Raw genomic sequence first — 24,738 nt, 5'->3', positions numbered from 1 at the left:
CTATAGCAACGGGAGACCAATAAAAGTACCTTAGATAGATTTATTACATTTCTTATAGCTATCTCCAGTTTTTAAATCTATTACAAATAGAAAATTTATTGTTTAGAAACCTATGCTAGTTATTGCTTATGGTTTCCATTACTCTTTAGATCAGTGGTTTTCAAACTTTTTTTTTCTGGGGGCCCAGTTGAAGAAAATTGTTGATGCCCATGAGCCAACGGAGCTGGGATGAGGAGTTTGCGGTGTGGGAGGGGCTCTGGGCTGGGGCAGGGGGTTGAGGTGCAGGAGGGGGTCAGGGTTCTCGGCTGGGGCCGGGGATGAGGGGTTTGGGGTACAGGAGGGGCTCTGAGTTGTGCGGGGCGCAGGGCTGAGCAGGAAGTTGGAGGTCAGGGCTGGGGCAGGGGTGCAGGCAGGAGTCAGGGCTCTGGGCTGCGGGGCAGGCTCTGGAGTGGGGCTGAGGATGAGGGATTTTGGGTGAAGGAAGGGGTTCCAGGTTTCAGGGGGCTCAGGGCTGGGGCAGAAGATTGGGGTGCAGATTTACCTCTGACAGCTCCTGGTCAGCAGCTCCCCAGAAACAGCCAGCAGCAGGTCAGGCTCCTAGGTGGAGGCACTCAAGCAGCTCCACATGGCTCTCACCCTCAGGCACGGCCCCCCAACTCCCAATGGCTGTTTCCTGGCCAATGAGAGTGCAGAACTGGTGCTCAGGGCAGCGGCAGTGCGCAGAGTCCCATGGCCCCTGTCTAGAAGCCGGACCCGCTACTGGTCGCTTCCAGGGCGCAGTGCGGTATCAGAACAGGTAGACACAAGGCTGCCTTACCTGGGCAACACTGCTGACGGGACTTTTAACGTGCCAGCTGGCACTGCTGACCAGAGCGACCCATTGCCTTGCAGGCCACAACTCAGTACTGGGTCGCAACCTGAACTTTGAAAAACACTGCTTTAGATGTTAGGTGAATTTTCTCTCATTTATTACATTCCTTTACTATGGATTGAAACTAAACTTGTAAGACAGTGTTTACTAGAACCACTCTTTTTTTTGTTAATATTTCAGCATTAATTTTACCTATCGTGACTGTTGGAAACACAAAAAGATAAACTGTTTATAAACAGTATCTTCTGAAAACATTTTAAATTATCTTAAGTTTGTTAACATGCATTTATCGTTCTCGTATGTCAAATAAAACAATGCAATGTTATTGTTATTGTTATATGTTATTCACCATAAGGGAAAAATTACAACCATTAGAGAGAGATTCAGCCATATAAAATACAGTTGCTGCTAACTATTGTAATTAAAGGAAACAAATTTAATCTTTGAGGTGCTTTTTAGACTAAAAGTTATTCTGGAAGATATTATTGCCAGATGAAAGTATCTGGTTGCTTATTCACATTATGTGATCAAAAATATACCTTCAGGGAACTACTGTGTACCTTTCTTTCACATCTTGTAGTCTCGCTATTCTCTCATTATTGCTTTACCTCATGTTCTAAACAAAACATTAATCTCTGTGTCTTCTACTATTTTGCATTCTTTTCTGCTTTAGCCTATTCTGCAAACTTGCTGCTCTTGTTAGACATAGGATTTCACTTTTCGGTAAGTTATTAAGGGATATTGATGAAGTTATATTTATAACATTTTGTGCTTCCTATAATATATCTAAGGCTTATAACCGATGAGCAATATGATTTGTGGTGGAAAATAAGTTGTGTATGGCTGTTAACTTCATTATTTCTGTAACAACTCAAACTTTTCACATTTTCGGGATACAGTTCTGCTTTCTGGTGCACATGCTCCAATCCCAGTATAGTCAAAGGGAGCAACAAATGTGTAACTGAAGATAGACTTTGCTCGAATATATAAAGTATAGTAGTGTAACAGGTGTCAGTAGCCTCAGGTGAAGTGTGAGTTAATATCGAGATTCCATTTGAATCTCTGCCTTTTTCATTTGCTCATAACTTTCACAAAAAATTACTTTATGCTAATAATTAAAATATTTAATGTCAGCTGAATTTGATAAATTAAGATTAATTTGTTGTAGAGTTATGTGAATATGAAATAAACCCACTTTTTTCTTATGTTCTGCTAAAAAATAAGGTAAAGAAACTTAGATAAGATTCAAAAATAAAATAATGTTTTCTGATGCTTAAACTGATATATAAACCCTCAATATTGTTGTTATTAATGTTAATATTTATGAAATGCACAGATGTGTATAGCTGGCCAAAACTCTAGGGCAGGGTGTGTGTATTTTATTTAGGTATTTCCTTCCAATTTAGACCAAAAGCAACTTTTACCAACATTTCTTCTGAATCACTATATCCACTCTCACCCCTCAAAATTTTTGTTTTGGAAACATGGTGTTCTCAGAAGGAAATAGGTGAAATTGACTTTCTTGTCAGTTTCGTGACTGCTATGCATTGAACTGCAGCAGTGAAACACAAGAATGTCAGTTTCACTAAACTTACAGCCAGAGCTACTGTGAAGTAGGGAGCCTAGCTGCCCTGAGAGCCCTGGCTCAATCTGAGACTGTGGTCTGCCAGGCTCCCTGCTGCAGATGTCCAACAGACATGAGAGCCTCAGCTCCAGTCATGGCTTCCAGGGCTGCTGCGGCAGAGCAGGGAAACATAGCAGCCTTGTGAGCCCAGGCTCCAGATGGAGCTCTAGGGGCTGGCAGTCACTCTGCTGCAGAGATGTGGCGTCTGGACCACCAGCAGGTTTCCAATGCCTGTGTTTTGACAAAAGTTTTGTCCAATCTCTAATAGATTCAGTGAAACTATTCAGTTCCTCGAATAGGCAGTTTTGTCAGAAAACTTCCAAACAGCTCTAGTTTAGAGTTCTTTGCATGTAAGATCCCAGTTCCATGCCACTCACAATTTAAATATATTATTAATAATTTGCATTATCATAGAATTGAGGAGACCAGACTTAATGAAAGACCAGGGAGTGTGGAGTAAAGTGATTAATACAGACACGTCTCTAAATATATGTAATAATGAATATGATCACTAGCTATGAAGTTCAGACCCATGTATTGAAATGGGCCCAAGACTCAAAGTGGATTTAGACCCAGTTATAATTGTATTCACACTAAGCAAAATTTCCTCCCTTTCTTTCTGCTACAAAAAGCAGCACAAAAAATGCTTAAGGTCCTAGTCCTGCAATGCAATCCAGTAAGATGAACACCTACCTGTTCCTGTGTGGAAATCTCATAGGTGGAGGAGTCTGTGCTAGCAGGTCCCATTTCCAAATTGTGACCTAAATGTCTAATTTATCATTCGATATAATTTATAGTATCTTCAGTATCTGAATTTGTTGGGCTATTACATCTGATATTTCTGCATGTATATGTGTTGCAAAGGAAACCAGATAGCTATCCTGAAAAATATTTACTGTGCTCTGAAGATTATAAATTACCATCTTGTAACTGATTCATGATCCTTTAAGAGAAGCTATCACAGTGCTTTGTGTCATGGAAAGTGGTTAATGAAAACCCTTATCCTCATTTCGGTGTGTCACAGTGCTTCTGTTTCATATTGCAAAAAGTGTGGAAATGAGAATGGATAAAAATAACAAACCCAATTGTATGATAATTACAGAATAGATAGAAAAGAAATTTAGAGGTATTAAAGAGACAAAGAAAAATATCTTCAAACAGCATAAAAAAAGCAGGATTGACACCCTGGCCAGAAGTGTTTAATATATACATTTAGGCCCCAAACGTGCAAATATTTATGCACATACATAACTGTACTCCAGTGAGTAGTTCCACTGAATTAAATCATAGAATCATAGAATATTTGGGTTGGAAGAGACCTCAGGAGGTCATCTAGTCCAATCCCCTGCTCAAAGCAGGACCAACTCCAGCTAAATCATTCCAGCCAGGGCTTTGTCAAGCTGGGCCTTTAAAACCTCTAAGGATGGAGATTCCACCACCTCCCTGAGTAACCCATTCCAGTGCTTCACCACCCTCGTAGTGAAATAGTGTTTCCTAATATCCAGCCTAAACCTGCTCCATTGAAACCTGAGATCATTGCTTCTTATTCTGTCATCTGCCACCTCTGAGAACAGTCTAGTTCCATCCTCTTTGGAATTGCCTTTCAGGTAGTTGAAGGCTGCTATCAAATCCCCCCATACTCTTCTGTTCTGCAGGCTAAATAGCCCCAGTTCCCTCAGCCTCTCCTTGTAAGTCATGTGCCCCAGCCTCCTAATCATTTTCATTGCCCTCTGCTGGACTCTCTCCAGTTTGTCCACATCTGTTCTGTCGTGGGGAGACCAAAACTGGATGCAGTACTCCAGGTGTGGCCTCACCAGTGCTGAATAGAGTGGAATAATCACTTCTCTCAATCTGCTGGCGATGCTCCTACTGATACAGCCCAATATGCTGTTGGCCTTCTTGGCAACAAGGGCATGCTGCTGACTCATATCCAGCTTCTAATCATTTTCTGCAGAACTGCTGCTTACCCAGTTGGTCCCAATCCTGTAGCGGTGCATGGGATTCTTCCTTCCTAAGTGCAGGACTTTGCACTTGTCCTTGTTGAACTTCATCAGATTTCTTTTGATCCAATCCTCCAATTTCATTCATTAATAAAGATGTTGAACAAAACTGGCCCCAGGACCGACCCCTGAGGCACTTCGTTTGATACTGGATGCCAACTAGGCATCAAGCCATTGATCGCTACCTATTGATCCCAACAATCTAGCCAGCTTTCTATCCACCTTATAGTCCATTCATTCAATCCATACTTCTTTAACTTGCTGGCAAGAATACTGTGGGAGATCATATCAAAAGCTTTGCTAAAATCAAGATATATCATGTTCACCACTTTCCCCATATCCACAGAGCCAATTATCTCATCATGGAAGGCAATCACGTTGGTCAGGCATGAATTGCCCATGGTAAGTTCATGTTGACCGTTCATGATCACCTTCCTCTCCTCCAAGTGCTTCAAAATGGATTCCTTGAGGACCTGCTCCATGATTTTGCTGGTGACTGATGTGAGGCTGACTTGTCTGTAGTTCCCTGGGTTCTCTTTCTTCCCTTTCTTTAATATGGGCACTATATTTGCCTTTTTCCAATCATCCAGGACCTCCCAAGATTGCCACGAATTTTCAGAGATAATGGCCCCTGGCTCTGCAATCACATCAGCCAACTCCCTCACCACCCTTGGATGCATTAGATCTGGCCCCATGGACTTGTGCATGTCCAGCTTTTCTAAGTAGTCTTTAACCTGTTCTTACACCACTGAGAGCTGCTCACCTCCTCCCCATACTGTGTTGCCTAGTGCAGCAGTCTGGAAGCTGACCTTGTCTTTGAAGACCGAGGCAAAAAAAGCATTCAGTACTTCAGCTTTTTCTGCATCATCTGTCACTAAGTTGCCTCCTCCATTCAGTAAGGGTCCCACACATTCCCTCACCACCTTCTTGTTGCTAACGTACCTGTAGAAACCTTTCTTGTTACTCTTCACGTCCATTGCTAGCTGCAACTCCAGTTGTGCCTTGGCCTTCCTGATTACACCCCCGCATGCTTTAGCGATATCTTTATACTCCTCCCTAGTCATCTTTCCAAATGTCCACTTCTTGTAAGCTTTCTTTTTGAGTTTAAGCTCACCGAAGATTTCACTGTTAAGTCAAGCTGGTCATCTGCCATATTTGCTCTTTCTTCTGCACATCGAGATGGTTTGTTCTTGTGCCCTCAATAAGACTTCTTTAAAATACAGCCAGCTCTCCTGGACTCCTTGCCCCTCATATTAGCCTCTCAGGGGATCCTGCCCATCAGTTCCCTAAGAGAGTCAGAGTCTGCTTTTCTGAAGTCCAGAGTCCGTATTTTGCTAGTCTCCTTTCTTCCTTTTGTCAGGATCCTGAACTTAACCATTTCATGGTCACTACTGCCTAGGTTACCACCAACTTCTACTTCCCCTGCCAATTCTTCCCTGTTTGTAAGCAGCAGGCCAAGAGAAGCACGGCCCTAGTCAGTTGGTCCAGCACTTGTTCCAGGAAGTTGTCCCCAACACACTCCAGAAACTTCCTGGATTGTCTGTGCATTGCTGTATTGCTCTCCCAGCAGATGTCAGGGTGGTTGAAGTCCCACATTAGAACCAGGGCCTGTGATCTGGAAACGTCAGTTAGTTGTCCGAAGAAAGCTTCTTCTACCTCATCCTTCTGATCTGGTGGTCTATAGCACGCGCCCACCACGACATCATGCTTGTTGCTCTCGCCTAAACTTAACCCAAAGACACTCAACAGGCTTTTCTCCAGTTTCATCCTGGAGCTCAGAGCAATCATACCGCTCTCTTATGTACAATGCAGCTCCTCCACCTTTCCTCTCGTATCTGTCCTGCCTGAACAGTTTATACCCATCCAATGACAGTGCTCCAGTCATGTGAACTGCCCCACCAGGTTTCTGTCATCCAATCACATCATAGTTCCTTGATTGTGCCAGGGCTTCCAATTCTTCCTGCTCGTTTCCCAGGCTTCTTGCATTCATGTACATGCACCTAAGATAACTAGCCGATTGCCCTACTTTCTCAGTATGAATCAGGAGGCTTCCTGTGTTGTACCCTCCTCCTTGTATTTCCTCCCAGTATCCCACTTCCCCACTTACCTCTGGGCGTAGGTCACCACCCCTTGGCAAACCTAGTTTAAAGCCTTCCTCACCAGGTTAGCAAGCCTGCCTGCGAAGATGCTCTTCCCTCTCTTCATTAGGTGGATCCCATCTCTTCTTAGCAGTCCGTCCTCCCAGAACAACATCCCATGGTTGAAGAATCCAGAGCCCTCTCTCTGACACCACTTGCATAACCACGCATTCACCTCCACAATTCGACAGTCCTTACCTGGGCCTTTTTCTTCAACAGGGAGGATGGATGAGAACACGACTTGCACCTCAAACTCCTTTATCCTTCTTCCCAGAGGCACATAGTCTACAGTGATCTGTTCAGGGTCATTCTTGGCAGTATCATTGGTGCCCATGTGGAAAAATAGGAAGGGGTAGCGATCCAAGGTCTTGATCAGTCTCAGCAAACACTCCATCACATCCTGGATTCCAGCTCCAGGCAAGCAGTATGCTTCTCGAGTCTGCCGGTCTGGTCAGCAAATGGATGATTCCCATCCCTCTTAGGAGGGAGTCCCCAACCACCACTACCTGTCTCCTCTTCTTGAGAGTGGTGGTCATGGAATGTGCTACTTGGGTGCATAAAGTTAAACACATGCAGAAGAGTTTGCAGGATGGGGGCCGTATAGCATATGTGTAGGGCCCCTATACCACCTCTTGTTTAACATGATGCCTTCTATGGAGATATTTTTTCCCACAATTGGACTATGCTCCATATTTTATTTTTTATTAGCCATTCAGCACCTGCCTCTCAGTGGCTGCACTTGGCATCCAAGAAGTTTTAAAGAAAAAGGAAAAGAACAGCAACAGAGAAAGACAAAACAAAATGAAGGGGACAGAAATGGCACCTTCTGAAATAAAGTATGCACCCTGTTCATTCTGCCCAATCTCAAGGGGGAAAATAAGGAGAGAAGGTGAGGGGGAGGGAATAAAACCATTAGTTCTAGAAGATATTTTAAGAAGGGGGCATTGTAGGGCCTTCCCATCACACGTGAATTTGATATATAATTAAGAGTCATGAAATTTGTACGTTTGCACATACTGAAATTTGTTAAAAGCAAAATATGTTGTTCAGAATAATATGTTCTTTATTTATTATAACAGGGAGTGATGCTACTACAATGGTGAGCTGTCTGCACATCTTGGCTCAGACACTGGATACACGGTAAATTGGCCAAGTTTTTACTTTATTACAGTACCAGCTACAAATCATCCGGTTGTCAAGAATCACTTCAAAGAACAGTTCTGCAGATTGTTATTTCTTCACATATTTATTCTTTATTTCCTGCTGATATTAGCTCTCTAGAGTAAATATTATGGTCCAGATTTTTCAGACACTGTCCTCCACTTTTTCAGATGATATGTTGCATTCACCTCAATTTAGGTGATTACGACGTCTAAAGTTCCTATTTGCAAATGCAGTCAGGAACTTCACTTAGAAATATAAGTGGCATCATCTATGAAATTGCACTTGCAGTTATTTGCTTTCACAAAAATAGAGGCAAGTTTACACCAGGCTGAAAAATTGGTGCTAGAAGTGCATTGAATAACATTTGAAGCTGGCAATTAGCATAGTAAAAGACACTGAAGTGTAACTCAGTCTGACATCCTCTGATCATAAATCAGTTTACTTCTAATGACATATATAGTTTATAATAAAATACATACAGAAATCCACTCAAGGATATATTAATGAGCAGCTGAGTGATATATGCAAATAAATGTATTAGTGTAAATTAGAATGTCCCCACAATTATTGCTATTGTATTTTTTCTTAAAGAAACCCACTGCTCCTAATTATATGTCACCCCAACGTCATCTTCATGCTATCTGTATCTTCAGGTGTTGCCATTCCAACCAAACAATCAACTGGTTAAAATGCTTGAATCTACTATTTCTTTTATGGGTTTTAGTAAGTAGTGAATCAGTGTCCTATCATAGTGTTAGAGGAACACTGAGGTTCTGGAGATGTCACTTTTTGGATGAAGCATAAAACCAAGGAGTCTGCCTTTTCTTCTTTTGAGTGATGGTCCCTATGTGTATTCCTCTCAAGGGGTGCATGCTTACCATGCTCCTGAACCGGGGATATTTCTGCTAGAAGTGTCCATTGATCTGCACCTACACACCTCCCTTCCTTGTGCTCTGATCTGAGGACAAAAGGAGCAGTGCAGACCAACCACCTCTTCAGTTCTTTTCTACCGCCTGTAGTCTGAGATGGAACTCTCAGTGTCCTTGGTATTCGCTAACATTCTTGTTCAAACATAGTTGTAGATAGTTTTAAAATCTGGTTTTAGATCGTTTCTTATTAGAGTAGTTTAGCAGATTTTAGGAGTTTGGGGTCTTCCCCCCACCCAGTCACTGCCCTGCACAGGGTGCCTAGTTTGTCCAGGATCCCAAGATTCAAGCTCTGTATAGCCTGCTGCCAGGTTTTTCCAGTCAGTGACTTCTATGAAACATCCCTCTGTTGCTTCCATGAGTTCATATCCCCTTTAAGTTCAATATCTGCTGAGCCTTTCCTAGTTGAACCCATCATGCTCATAAGTTCAGGCTTAGAATCCCTGATGGACTGCACAATGAAGCTTTGGTCTGATCCTGGCCCGATAGATTCCCCCTCCCACTCCAGTACACTGGACAGAGGCCACGGTGGTCTCTGGCTCCGAGAATAATCAGGGCTAAAGACTCTTCCAGCAGAGAGACAAGGAGGGTAAGGGAAAACACTCTCACAGGAAACCTGAAAAATCCCCCCCTATGTCCTCATACAAAAAGAGGACCTCCTCTCTGTCACCTCTAAGTCATATGAGACTGTGTCCCATCATAGAGATGTCAGAAGTTCATAAGGAGCACAGTACTGGTTCCTCGGCACCAAGTGACCTGAACCCATCCTTAGCTGAAGGTGGCTGGACCATCCTGGGTACCAGTAAGGTAAAGAAGGCAGCAGAAGCCTCCTACAATGACGATACTGACACTGAGAGAGGAGGAATCAGTACAGGAGGCTGTTTCCTGTCTGAAGTTGACACCAGCTGCACTTCCAAAGGAGAGAAGCCCAGTCCACTCTCCAGCATCAGGATCTAGATAAACTCTACCGGAGAACCGTATTATCTATGCAGACCTAGAATCCTGATATTGTTTGATCCAGCACTCACCATGGAGGTGAGTTTCTCCACTTACCATTACCATTGACCAGTTGAAGTATAATAAAAGCTTCAGTACCAACAGTCTTGCACGTCAATTTAGAAGCTTCTTTATCCTCTGAGTCTAGAATCAGTGGGAGAATTTCAAGACATGGGATCTGCCCTGGTAGAGTCTCTAAGATCTTTTGGGCCCCTTCCGTCTCTCATAGGACAAACTACCTAACTCTGGACTATTGGTACCTTCTCCATGGGGACCTCTTCATTTCCCATATGACCCTTTGTACTGGCTTTACTGGAGTCCCTGGGATCTGTATATGAGACATCCCAAATCAATAAGTTCACTTTGGGAACCTAGATAGGCTTCCCCACACAGGAAAGAACCTCAACCCTCTGAGGAGGAGGAACAACCTGATCAGGCAGAATCACTACCCCGAGAGGTTATCATCTTCATGATGAAGTGGTCATGTCATCGTCACCATCACCACCTGATGACTATAGGCAGTTCCAGGACCCCGTGAGGAGAATTGCAAACATTCTGCAGATTCCTCTGGAGGAAGTACGGAACACTCTCATAAACTCCTAGATATCTTTCAGAGTGCTGGTCCCAGTAAAATGGCACTGTGAATTAATGAGACCATCTTAGAATGTGCCAAGATAGTCTGCTATTTGTGCTCCCACTCCAAAGAGAATGGAGGAGAAACATTTCGTTCCCTTGAAGGGGGCAGAATACTTACTCTCGCATCTCACTCCAAACTCTTTACTGCTGCAAGCTGGCACCAAAAGAAAGAAGCAACACCACCCCAAATCTGCACCCCTTGATAAGGAGGCCAAATGTTTAGATCTCTTTGGGAGTACATTTGACTTTGGCAAGGTTACAGTTCCGCATAGCAAACTACTAAGCTTTAATATCAAAACATGATTTTATTAATTACAATAAGTTCTCTAAATTCAACAACAAACTCCATCAAGAAGATAAACTTTATTTCCAAATAATTATTGATGAAGAAAAATTGCTAGATTGGCCCTCCAGGCTTCAGTGGATGAAGAAGATACAGCCTCGTGCTTGATGGCAGCTTCCATAGTCATAAAAGATGAGCTTCATGGCTCCAGTTTTCCAGATTTCCCAAAGAAGTCCTTTCCACTGTGGAGGATCTGACTTTTGAGGGAAATAACCTCTTGAGTGAGAATGCAGATGTATCACTATATTCCCTCAAAGACTCAAGAGCAACTTTTTACTCACCAGATATCTGTACTCCAGCACCACAGATGAAATACTGCAAGACTCAGTCTTATGGACAATGACCAGACCCTCAACCATTCTGCCATCAAAGGACCTACAAGCTTCCTAGGAAACACCAGAGAATGTAGTGCAGTAAACACAACAACCCCTTGCATTCTCCTTTTAGTGCCAGCCTCCCACCAAGAAATCCTTTTGATGGGACTTTCAACAGCTACAAATCAGTCCCCCGACACATTTATCTATTCAAGACTCCTACACACCATTTGCCTCACTCATTTTTCCCAGGCATAGTACTATACAACATCAGACAGATGAGCTCTGGAGATAATCACCACCATTATACAATAGTTTCTTTCTGATTCCCCACACAAAAAAATCCTTCTTCCTCCCTCTTTAGAGACCCCTCTCACAAGATGCTCAGACAAGAAGTAGACTTGTCTGTTCCATCTGGAAATCATAGAACCAGAACCTCTTCAACATAGGGGGAAGGATTTTACTCAAGTCATCTTCTCATTTCCAAGAAGAAAGGGGGCTAGAGGCCCATGCTATATTTCAGACAGCTGAACGTCTTCATCCACCACCTGAGTTTCAGAATGATCACCCTGGCTTCTATAATTCCCTTACTAAACAAGGGTGACTGCTTCACAGCTCTTGATGTAAAAGACACTTATTTCCACCTAGTGATCCACTCCTGTCATGGTATAACCCCCACTCTGAACCTTAGCGTCCAAAAGATGGGGTACCAGCATGAATTCCTCTAAGCTTAATTACCAGTTTAGATCTTGTAGTGCTGCCACCAACCAGGACTTGCAGTGCCTGGTACACTCTGCTCCCCCCAAAACCTTCTCTGGGGATCCCAAGACCCCAAACTCCTTGGGTCTCACAACAAAGGGAAATAAACCATTCCCCCTCCCTTCCTTTCTTCCTCCCAGATCCTCCCCTCCCTGGGTACAGATCACTGTGATGCAACTCTCCTTGAATCTTAAAATAGAGAGGAATGTCATCTTCCCCCCTCCTCTTTTCCCTTCACCAAGAGGCAATACAGATCCAAGCTCCATGAATCTAAACACAGAGGAATTCCACCTTCTCCCTCTCTTCCCTCCTTTCTCCCACAATTCCCTGGTGAGTACAGACTGTATTCCCTTGAGCCTTAACAAGGGAAGAAATCAATCAGGTCTTTTAAAAAGAAAAGCTTTGTCATGGTACAATTCCTCACCCTGAACCTTAGCGTCCAAAAGATGGGGTACCAGCATGAATTCCTCTAAGCTCAATTACCAGCTTAGTACCCGTAGCGCTGCCACCAACCAGGAATTCCAGTGCCTGGTACACTCTGGTCCCCCAAAACCTTGCCCGGGGAACCCAAGACCCAGATCCCTCTGGATCTTAACACAAGGAAAGTAAACCCTTTCCCCACCATTGCCTCTCCCAGGCTTCCCTCCCTGGGTTACCTGGAAGATCATTGTGATTCAAACTCCTTGAATCTAAAAACAGAGGAAAATTCACCTTCCCCCTCCTCCTCTTTCCCCCTCCCAGACTTCCTGAGAGAGAAAGTAATCCTGACACTGAGAGAAATTAGCCTCTCTCTCCCCTCTTCCCTCCTTTCTCCCACCAATTCCCTGGTGAATCCAGACCCCATCCCCTGGGGTCTCACACCAGAATAAAAAAACAATCAGGTTCTTAAGAAAGAAAAACTTTTAATTAAAGAGAGAAAAACAGTAAAAATTATCTTTGTAAATTTAAAATGGAATAGGTACAGGGTTTTTTCTATAGCAAATACAAAGCCTAAGTATACAAGAAAATTAAAATCCTTCCAGCCAAAAATACACATTTGATTAAACTCCTTCCAGCCAAATGCACATTTGCAAATAAAGAAAATAAACATAAGCCTAACTCGCCATCTACCTAGTACTTTCTATTTGGAATCTATAAGAACTGTATCAGGGAGATTGGAGAGAAACCTGGTTGCACGTCTGGTCCCTCTGAGCCCCCAGAGTGAACAACAACCAAAAACTAACGGCACACACAAAAAACTTCCCTCCCTCAAGATTTGAAAGTATCCTGTCCCTGACTGGTCCTCTGGTCAGGTGACAGCCAGGCTTACTGAACTTGTTAACCTTTACAGTCAAAAGAGATATAAGTACTTTTGTTCTATTAACTCCTACTATCTGTTTATGACAGCTTTAATAAAAGAAAGAAAAAGTAAAAATTGTCTCTGTAAAATCAGTTGGAAACTGTTACAGAATCTTTCAGCTATCGACACTGGGATACCCTCCCAGCCTAAGTATACAAGGACACCCGATAGAGTTTAAAACCCTTCCAGCAAAAACACATTTGCAAACAAAGAAAACAATCAAAAGACTAAAACCGCCTTATCTACCTAGTACTTAATATTCTGAACATATAAGAAACTGTATCAGAGAGATTGGAAAGAAACCTGGTTGCACGTCTGGTCACTTTCAGAACCCAGAAAGAACAAAGCAAAACCCAAAAAACACAAACAAAGGCTTCCCTCCACCGAGATTTGAAAATATTTTGTCTCCTGATTGGTCCTCTGGTCAAGTGTTCCAGGTTCACTGTTTGTTAACCCTTTACAAGTGAAAGAGACATTAACCCTTAACTATCTGTTTATGACATGCCCCCCAAATCGCCGACAGTGGGGGACCTCACTGGTGGTGATTTCTTCCTAGAACTTGAGAATAAACAGATTAATACAACACATGCACCTTTACATATACTACTAAGAATGGATCACCCTGGCCTCTATAATTCCCTTGCTAAACAAGGGTGACTGCTTCACAGCTCTTGATGTAAAAGACACTTATTTCCACCTAGTGATCCATTCCATACACAGGAGATTCCTGAGATTCACCTTAGGGCTAGTAATACACCAATACGGAGTGCTCCCCTTCAGCCTCTTGATGACACCGAGGGTATTCGTGAAGGTGTTGTCAATAGTGGCAGCTCACCTGCATTATGAGGATTCATCAGTGTTCCCCTACCTCAACAGCTGGCTGCTCCAAGGGAAATCGTATCAAGAAGTATGGATGACAACCCTGCCCCTGCAGAGACTACTACACTCCTTAGGGTTCCAAGTAAACATAACAAAATCAGTTTTAGCTCCCACCCCTACATTCAATCAGAGCCAAAGGTTACCTACCTTGGGACAGTTTCTAGTGTATGAAGGACCTCATCACTCAGCTTCTGCTGTACCCCTAGACAGCAATTCAGACTAGTCTCACCTTGCTAGAGTACATGGCCTTGTGTACATATCGCGAAATGTTGACTTTGATGTCTACAGGCTTGGTTATGAACAGTCTATATGCCAAGCAAGCATAGTCTGGACAGAATGATCTCACTCCCTGTGACAGGGAGCTCCACTCACCACTAGGTTGGTGCCTCCTTCTGGTGATTCTGGGGAATAGCTCATGAGGTCAGTGCCCCTTCCCACAGCTGTCCACTGACTCTGCCTCTCTCTTTGGGTCTGCGGCTCCTCTCTCACTCTATGAGCTGCTGTAGCCTCTTTGTGATTCAGCCCTCTGACCAAGTCACTAAGTGGATTCACCTTCTGGGGTATCAAAGTCTTTCCTTACCAGCAGTCCTAGGCAGTCTTCCCATTCCCTTATTCATAGTGTCACTCCATCAGTGGCTGGCAGAGGAACCCGGGCCCACTCTTTACACCAGATTCTTGCTCAGGACCCTCTAGTCAACAGTTGAGGCCTGTTCCCTTCTAGACCTTATTGCCTTTCCCTGAGCCCTGTCTTCCCTCTCTGGCTTCCTTTTTCATTGGGTTTGCCAGGGCAAAAGTACTTCCCTTCTCCCAGGGAGTGACTGCAGACTTTCCCAGCAGCCCCCTTTTCTGTTGCCATTTTCCTGTCATCATAACCCCTGCCCAGCTCAGTCCTCCCCAGTTGGGCTCCCTCACTCAGTCCCAGGATTATTTACCCACCTGATTTCCTCTCAGCTGTAGTCTACTGGGTTAATTAGCCCCTTTCTTTGTCTTTATTAACCCTTTCAGGGCAAGTATGGGGTGAACATCCCATCATGCTCCCCACACAGAGTTCTGACTTATGGGAAAACAGAGAGAGAGAGTGTGCGTGGGAGTGCCCTTTGTCCCTCTTTCACCCACAAAAATACTGATTACAGATAACTGTCTACCAAGATGGGAAGCCCACCTCAACGAACACATTGAAAAGGGTACCTGGACCACCAAGAATCCCGGTTGTACATAATCCTTCAGGAGCTGCATTCAATATGTGAAGCCTGAAAATTATTCCATTATTTGAACCTAGCACATTCAGGTCATGGCATACAACATGACAACATTTTATTACATCAGCAGAACAGGGAGAGCAGGGGCCACCCTCCTCTGCATAGAAATAGTCAACCTCTGGAACTGGTGCATTTGTCACCAGATCACCTTCTCTGCAGTGCACTTTCCAGGTTTGCATCACACTTTGGTAGACAAACTCAGCAGACGTCACCAGAGACCATGACTAGGAGCTACACAAATTGGTGCTTTCAGCAGTGAGGATTCCCACCATGGGATCTCTTTGTCTCTCAAGAGAACAAGAAGTGCCTGACCTAGCCAGCTTGGGGCCACAGTTAAAGGGGGAGTGCATTTCTAGCTCAATGATCAGAACAGCAGAGGTACTCATTTCCACCCATCCCTCTTCTACCTTGAGTTCTAAGGAAAATCAGGCAAAATGGAACATCAGTGCTGTTGATTGCACCGTGGTTTCCCAGGCAATTCTGGCTCCTGAGCATTCTCCAGATGTCCTTGCACCTGTGCATCCATATTCAGCTATTAACAGAGCTATTGACTTAGGACAGAGGCAGCATCCAACACTCCAACCCAGCATCCCTCCATTTAACAATATGGTATTTTGGATGAATGATGTATCTGGAAAAGTCATGCTTGGCGATAGTAGGAAAGATCCATAAGGAAATGTTACATAGCAAAATGGAAAAGATTCTCTATCTGGTGCCAGCATTTTCAGATGCCCCTGAAATCTTCAGAGATCCCTACTATTCTGAACTATTTCCTCTCTCTAAAGAATTTAAGGTTATCTATCAGCTTCTTGCAAGTATGCCTGGCAGCTATTAGCACTTTCCACTATCCGGTAGGCAGACATTCTGCCTTACGAGAGCAAGACTTCTGAAGGGACTGTCGTGAACCTTTTCTCCAGTGCTGAAACCGAACCTGATATGGGACCTCAATCTTGTCCTATCAGATTTGATGAATACCCCCCATTTGAACCTTTAGCCTCATGTTCATTCATGCATCTTTCTATGAAAGCTGCATTTCTGGTTACAGTCACCTCAGCCAAAAGAGGTGAGCTGTGTTCTGTTATGACGGTCCTTCCCTATGCAGTTTTCCATATGAACAAGATTTTCTTGAGGTTACACTTCAAATTCATCGCAAAAGGAAACTTAGAATTCCATCTGAACCAGATGATCCACTTGTCTGTCTTCTATTTGAAGCCTCACCCCATCAGAGAGGAAAAGAAGCTCTCCTCTCTAGGTATTCATAAACTTTAGCCTTCTACTTATGAAGGATGACATTCGTCTGTAAATCTCCCAGGCTGTTTCCTTCCTTTGCCAGATACATGAGAGGGGAAGTTACTACCTCACAAAGACTATCCAAGTGGATTTTGGGCAGCATCCTGCTTTGTTATGAGCTGATGGCAACCAGTTATGACCTCAGATTGGAGCACAAGGAGGAGAGAGGGTCCCAGGCCAATGGACTGCTAGTAAAAATTCTCTTGTCAGTGGTACGTAGAGTGCACGCACACCTCAAGTGGAATACAGTTAGGGAGCACACATCTTGAAGAACTCCAGTTACTTTAAGGTAAGTAACTCTTCTGTAGCCTCATTGTCCTTACCAAATCTAAACACGCGTGATAGAACGCAATCTGTCTACATTTACTGAATGAGTTTACTGGGTACAATACTCTTTTTTGTGTCTTACCCTACTTTGGTTGTAGTGTTCTTGTATGGTAGAAGAGACTGCTCTTTATGGTGCATATATCTCTTCCTTACCTCACAATCATATTGTGAAGCTTAATTAGTTAAGTACTCTGGATCAAGAAATAAAAGCATTATAGAAATTCAGGATATTATTAAAAACAACAAAAACTACCATTTATATAACTAGAATATTTAAGTATCAGAGGGGTAGCTGTGTTAGTCTGGATCTGTAAAAAGCAACAAAGAGTCTGTGGAACCTTATAGACTAACAGAAGTATTGGAGCATAAGCTTTCGTGGTGAATACCTACTTCGTCAGAGGCATGTGGTGGAAATTTCCAGAGGCAGGTATAAGTATGCAGGCAAGAATCAGTCTAGATAGTCTAGATGCCTGCATATTTATACCTGCCTCTGGAAATTTCCACAACATGCATCTGACGAAGTGGGTATTCACCCACGAAAGCTTATGTTCCAATACTTCAGTTAGTCTATAAGGTGCCACGGGACTCTTTGTCGCTTTTTATACAATATTTAAGGTGGTTCTCAGAAACTTTATCAAAGCTTGATTTAAAGTAATACACAAAAATGTGTTTTAATATATTCTTTGCAAAACTTGTATGATTTTCTAGTAGCAAGTGATTACATTTAGGACTGATGAGAGTCAGTGTAGCTAGTGGAAGAGGTAGTGGATTGGGATTCAGAATTACACTCCCAGCTTAGCTACTGACCTGCTGTTACTTCATCTGTTGACCAGAACAAGAGGCTGCTGTGATTGGCCCTCACTCTGGATATCAGCATGCAGGACAGTTGAGCAAGAAGTTGAAGATATGCCCTGTCATAAACAGATAGCTAAGGGTTAATGTTTCTTTTACCTGTAAAGGGTTAACAAGGGGAACCACACACCTGACCAGAGGACCAATCAGAAAACCAGATTTTTTCAAAGTCAGGGAGGGAATATTTGGGGGTCGGAGTCTTTTGTCTGTCTCTCGGCTATGAGAGGCTTCTTTCTATCTTCAAGCCTCTAATCTTCAGTTTCAAAGTTGTGAGTACAAAGGTTGCAAAACAATAGGCTTTTATATGTTTTGTTTTGTATTTACATGTGTGTAGTTTGCTGGAATGTTTAAATTGTATCTCTTTTTGAATAAGGCTGTTTATTCATATTTTTCTTTTAAGTAATAGCCCTGTGTATTGTCAACTTAATGCAGAGATCATATGTTCATGTGTTTTTTTCTTTCTTTTTTAGACAAAGCTTTCTTTTTAAGACTTGTTTGAGTTTTTCTCTCTGGGTAGGCTAAGGAACGAAGGGAAGGGGAATTCTCTTTGTGTTAGATCTACGGAGGGTAAAGCTCTGCAGCACCAGGGAATTAGTGGGAGGGGGAAGAGAGATAGAATCATTTCTGTTTCCTTGTATTTGGGGTTTGTCTCTTTGTGGAATAGAGGAGACATGCTTCTTGGTATTGTGATGTAAAGAGATTGCATCAGTAACTCTCAGGTTAGCCCAGAGAGGAAAGTCTGGGTGGGAGAGAGAGGGGGAAGGGAAGTGGGTTATTTCCCTTTGTGGTAAGACTCAGGGCTTCTGAGTCTTGGGGTTCCCCAGGGAAGGGTTTGGGGAGACCAGAGGGAGCCAAAACCCTGGAATTTTTGGATGGTGGCATCGAGATCAAATCTGAGCTGGTAATTAAGCTTAGAGGGGTTCATGCTAGCTTCTCAGGTTATGAACGCTAAGGTTCAAATCGGAGTAGGAAAGCTACGACATGCCCAAAGGGATAGGAAGATGGGACTGTAATGCTTATGAGTGGCCTGCCCTTCTTAGTTGGAGATGCTGTGTTATAGGCATTCAGCTCACCCTGAGTGGCTGCCAAATTACTGTGGCACCAGTAAAAGTGGGAGCAGACTTAGGTGTCCTGTATCTTGTACCTGTTGTACACTTAAGGAATTTTTCCAACACCAGCTGATTAAAGGCATGGTGAGGCATGCTCAGAAGGCCATTCTGTCACATTTGAAGTAGGGGTCATGGATTGTGGGATTACAAAGTTTAGGAAGGGGTTGGTGAAAACATTTGCATGTGATTCTATGTGCTTTATAGTTGTCTCTACTACTGTATATACATCATGTTCATTCCATTTCTTCACCTCCATGAACTGAATATAAAATGCCATTTGGCTTCCACAAATACACCCCCTCATCCTGGAGGAATTTTAAAGTCTGGGTTTTAAAGTTCAAGTTCTTTGAGGGGATATGCACTTAGTTGTCTTTTATCTGTAGAAAGCACCTAGGACAACAATATCTCATTTACCTAGCTTTTTCAGTCACAATTCAAAACTCCGCTGAGACGTATCTGTGTAACTTCAAAGTCAGATTTCAAATAGAAAGAAACTAAACCAACAAGTAAATATATCACTGTTTATAAAAATATGTTGACAATAGAATAGGTGTGGAATTTAATTCAGATTTTTTCCAAATTATTTTGTAGAACCGTCATGAAATCAGGCTCAGAGTTGGTTAAAGCTGGATTACGTGCATTCTTTGAAAATGCGGCTGAAGATCTGGAAAAGACTTTAGAAAATCTTAAACTTGGGAAATTTACCCATTCACGAACACAAATTAAAGGTGTTTCACAAAACATCAACTATACTACAGTGGCATTGTTACCTATATTGACATCAATTTTTGAACATATTGCGCAGCATCAGTTTGGTGTTGATTTACTTTGTAAGTCTTCTAATTTTTTTCATTTGTTTTTTAAGATTTACTCTATTGTACTAACATAAAAGACTTTTAATAGTGAATGCATGAGTTCATTGGACCAAAGTCTGTGCTCAGTTACCTTGGTGTAATACCACTGTTAAGCCTGGAATTAACTCTTGAATTTTTGTTGTAAAAAATTTGACTTCATTAGAGTTACATTACTGTAAATCTAGCATAACTGAGAGCAGGTCATTTAATGCCAAAATTATTTTAGGCTTCTGGAAATAGATGTTTTGTTTAAAGAGATTATTTGCTTTTTTAATTTTTATTCCCTATGTAAATATAAGCGATTTTAAGTGCCGAAAGCAAAATTGTTTATGCACAATACCTCTCCAAGCATGGAGATTAATTTAAAATTCTCCTTAAACTTCCTTTTTTCTAATGTGTGTGGATAATACAGACATCATTTCCTAAAAAAAAAAAAAAAAAAAAAAAAAAAGCAAATGAGGTATTACAGAAACTTCTGTTGGATACTTTTATTTTGTTGGAATAAAATAAGCAAGAAGTTGAAGATATGTTCAAAGCTCTTTAGTAAAAGAAGATGGTACTGTTTTCACCTTACACTAGAGAAAGTATCCTATTAAATGAATGCTTGATTAGTTTGAAATATTAAAAAATAAAATTTTATGAATAAGAAATAGGGATTTTCAGATGTATTTTAAAAGTGCTAGTCAGTGGCAAGGAAAAGTAAACAGTTCCATTAACTCTAAGTGTTTCCCTGAGGTTTTGCAATATGTCCATCAGCAATCCTCATTTTTTCTTTTATGCATTTGTGGAGATTGTGGCGCAGAGATAAAGGAGATAGAGAGTAAATATCTGAATAAAAAGTAAAGGAGATAGAGAGTAAAGTGGAAAGATTCTCACTGAGTCCAGTATGCTTTGGATCAGGTCCCTGCAGATGACAAAGGTAGACTGCTTTGGTTTAATTGGAAATTAATCCTTGGAAATTTGATTATTTGAGAATTTTAAGATATATTTGATAAATTTAAGTGTATAATGGTCTGCAAAGTTTTGAGAGTTGCATAAATCATTGGATTGTTACCAGAGAAACTGAAAATAAGTAATATATAAGCACAATAATAACAGGCCAAAAATACTTTATAAATAAGCATTCCATCAGCATTTGTTTAGATTGTATAAAATAGCAAAAATATATTGTTTTCTATTATTAAAGAGTAGTTTTTCAATGAATTTGTAATGACAATATGCCAACTCTTGTCTTTTTTTTTTTCCCCCCTTTCAGTGGGTGATGTGCAAGTTTCATGTTATAGAATTCTTTGTAGCCTATATTCCCTTGGGACTGGAAAGAACATCTATGTTGAAAGGTATTGAATGAAAATGATTAATACCTTTATGAAATTAGAGATAATATTGCTTGCTATGCATCTAATAGAAGAGGAATGTTTCAATGTGAAGATTTAGGCCCAGATTTTTAAAGATATTTAGGCATTGCTGCGCTCAGCGTTGAAATCCCTAACGGAATCTAACTACCATAGACTTGGATTTTGGCTCCTAAGTTCCTAATTCCCTTTTGAAAATGATATTTAGACTCCTAAATCAGTTAGGCATTGCAACACTATAAGGGTATGTCTACACTACCCACTGAATCAGCGGGTAGTGATCGCTCTATCGGGGATCGATGTATCGCGTCTCGTCTAGACGCGATACATCGATCCCCAAACGTGCTCTCCGTCAACTCCAGAACTCCACCAGGGCAAGAGACAGAAGCAGGGTCGATGCGAGAGTGGCAGCCGTTGATCCCGCGCCGCGAGTAGGTGAAGTAAGTCAATCTAAGTCAATCTAAGATATGTCAGCTTCAGCTATGCTATTCTTGCAGCTGAAGTTGCATATCTTAGATCAATCCCCCTTCCTCCCCATTGTAGACTAAGCCTATGCAGGGCAATACCTAAATGCCTTTTAAAATCTGGACCTTAGTTCGCTGAAATAAGTGTAAGTGATTTTAGTACAAGTAATTAAATGTTTGGAATGATAAATAGAAAAGGTAAGTTTACTTTTATTAAAATAATGGCACATTTGTTAGTATAATAGTTACATACAGAAATAATACAAAATGAACTATTTCTATGAGAACATAAACATTGGTGTACCTGATCAGATCAGTAATCTATGTGGTCCAGCATCCTGTTTATGACTGTAGCCAGAACGAGATGCTTCGCAAGAAACCCTGTTGTAATTATATAACATGGCAAATTTCTTCTTCACAGAACTTCTAAATGAGGAGGGGTTATACCTTACTTTGATTCTTCCTAAACAACCTCTGGTTCTGATGACTTGTTAATTTTTATTTTGTAAGTTTGTTCCACCAACTCCAAATTTGACACTTCAGTCTCTAACAGTTAATCTTTATGCATCTTTATTTCCTGGCTCTAATATTTCTGGTTAGTTATCTCCCCATTCATAGGTGTCAACTTATTCAGCTCCTGGTGGGTGCTCAACCCCTGCTCCACCCCAGACCCTGCCACCACTCCACGCCTTTCTCCAAGCTGCCACCCCGACCCCGCCTCTTTCCAGTCCAGCTCTGCCCCATTCCACCCCCTTCCCCAGCCACTTCCTATCCCACTTCTCCCCCTCGTCCCAAGTGCCTTCTGCACACTGCTGAACAGCTGATCCGTGGTGAGCGAGAGGCACTTTTGGGGAGGAGGAGGTGCTGATCTGTGGGCTGTCAGTGGGTGCTGAGCACCCACTATTTTTTTCCCATGGGTGTTCCAGCCCCAGAGCATCCATGGAGTTGATGCCTACGTCCCCATCATCCTTTGTTCAGAGAAATAATTTGCTCTGTACAATTGATTCTTTTACTTCTTAATAGTCCAGTGAACCCATAGATTCTCTGGTTTAGTGGTTCTCAGATATGGAAATAATTAGCCTTTTATCCATGGCTATTTGCTCTTAAAATTCCTTGTTAGTCCTTCTAATTTCTATTTTGTGTTTTACCTGTATAGTTTGTACTCCCTTCCATTGGCTTCATTTGAACCGGATTTCCATTTATGAGAGTGATGGCTGTTTGGCTTGAATAATCTTTTGAATCTTGTGCTTTAATACATGATTTCTGACAGTCATGTGATGTAACTAAAGTACTGTGGCAGACTCAGACCAGTGAGGTACAGGAGTCTGGTAGAGGGCAAATATACTGGTCACTGGATGAGTAGTTTTCTGTTCCCTGAGTGACCAGAGCAGGGGCTGCACTAGAGTAATCAGGAACCTGCTAGAACCAATTAAGGCAGACAGGGCTGATTTAGAATACCGCAGGCCAACAAGGGCAGTAAGTCAGGGGGCACGCTAGGTTTAAAAAGGAGGCTCAGCTTCAGTTTGTGTGGCGGCGAGTGAGGAGCTGGGAGGCAAGACAGCGGGCAAGAGGGCGGAGAGAGAGAAGGGAGAGGGAGAGTGAGAGGCTTGCTGGCTGGAGACTGAGGATACAGCATGAATCAGACCCGGGAGGAAGGTCCTGTGGTGAGGATAAAGAAGGTGTTTGGAGAAGGCCATGGGGAAGTAGCCCAGGGAGTTGTAGCTGTCCTGCAACTGTTACAAGAGGCACTATAGACAGCTGCGATCCACAGGGCCCTGGGGCTGGAACCTGGAGTAGCGAGTGGCCCGGGTTCCCCCCAAACCTCCCAACTCCCGATCAGACACAGGAGCAGTTGATGCAGACTGTGGCTTCCACCAGAAGGGAAGATCTCTAAGGCTAGCAAATCCACCAATAAGCACAAGACCCACCAAGGTAGAGGAGGAGCTTTGTCACAATAGCTTCCAATGCTAAGGATATTATTTTCCTTACTTTTGCCTTTAAAATATTTTTAATTATTATTATATTTTACTATTATTATTACTCTCATTATTGTAGTTTTTCCTCCTTGGGCAAGGTGAAACAAAAGTGTCATAAGTTTTCATGTGTTTAAGAATGTTAATTTAACATCCTAAATTTTCAGTATTCATATGTGGTTTTATTTCAAGTTTCCTTTTTAAATTAAAAAAATATTTCTTCACAGAGAAATATGATTGGGATTCTAACTTTCAGTCCTACGTAAATCTTTTCATTATGAAATGTTCTGTGGTTGCTGTTTCTGATATTAATTCATTATGTTTTTATTACAAAGAAGCTGAATTTGAATTGAAAAGATATAAACAGAAATATATCTCTTGAATATCTGGCTATTTTTTATTGATGAATATTCTGTTTCTGCCTTTTCCGTTTCTTTTCTAGCAATGAAACAACTATAAGCTTTTACTATGCGATAAAATGACCTTGTCTTAAAATTGTCCTGGATTTTCTATACCTTTTCTCTTGTATTTCTATATATTTTTTGTACATCCATTCATCAGGGAAAAGCTTGTCCCCTCCACCCCCTCAAAAAAATACTGATGAAAAGAACAGATGCAGAAATCTCAGAGAAATAGATTGTTATTATTGCAGTGAATTCACTTGGCAAACAGGAATGTTTGCATGTACTCTGTGATAAATCAATATAGAAATATCAAGCATTTTTTAAAAAGAAAAAAAGCAGGTTGATCCTATATAACCCCTTTTATTAGAGTTACTAAAGTAATTCTCAGGAAAAGGTCAATCACCATTAAGCTTCAAAGGAGAATAGTCTCACATACATAGTGTTCTGTAAAATACTCAGACCATCATAAATATTTTTCATGTTTTCCGGTTTCATGAGATCATTTTTACTGCCAGTTGTTTACATAATAACCATTACAAATGTCACCATCTTCTTTTGCACTGAGAAATAAAACAAATAAATCAGGGACACAGATTTGCATAATTTCATACATTCTTAGATGGAACTTGAATCAAAAATCTACAATCTGTTGGTGGGCAGTAGAAGAGCAGATGGTAAGTCAAAGTCCCTGATGTCAGGTCACAAATATAGCAAAGCTGTGGCTGTATTAGACTTGCCTGACTTAGTTTTAATGGTACTGCTATTGTTCAGTAATATTAATGCATATATTGATTCTACCATTGTTGCATGTTTTTTTGAAAAGATAACCCGCCTTCCACTATTTCTCCTCAGATTCCATTTAGCT

The 24,738-nt window shown here is 41.8% G+C and overlaps 1 protein-coding gene across 1 annotated transcript in view; it reads left to right on the top strand.

The window, feature by feature from the left end:
* RYR3 (ryanodine receptor 3) overlaps window positions 1–24,738 on the top strand; it is a 663,207-nt gene that overhangs the window by 494,323 nt on the left and 144,146 nt on the right. Inside the window, 4 exon segments of the mRNA XM_075065483.1 lie at window positions 1,545–1,594; window positions 7,713–7,773; window positions 19,418–19,656; window positions 20,936–21,017. Of these exon segments, the coding sequence (XP_074921584.1) occupies window positions 1,545–1,594; window positions 7,713–7,773; window positions 19,418–19,656; window positions 20,936–21,017 (432 nt within the window).

This window comes from Chelonoidis abingdonii, chromosome 4, assembly GCF_003597395.2.
Source record: "Chelonoidis abingdonii isolate Lonesome George chromosome 4, CheloAbing_2.0, whole genome shotgun sequence".
Lineage (NCBI taxonomy): Eukaryota > Metazoa > Chordata > Testudines > Testudinidae > Chelonoidis > Chelonoidis abingdonii.
Note: the sequence above shows the minus strand (reverse complement) of the source record. Positions and strands in the feature narration are given on the sequence as shown.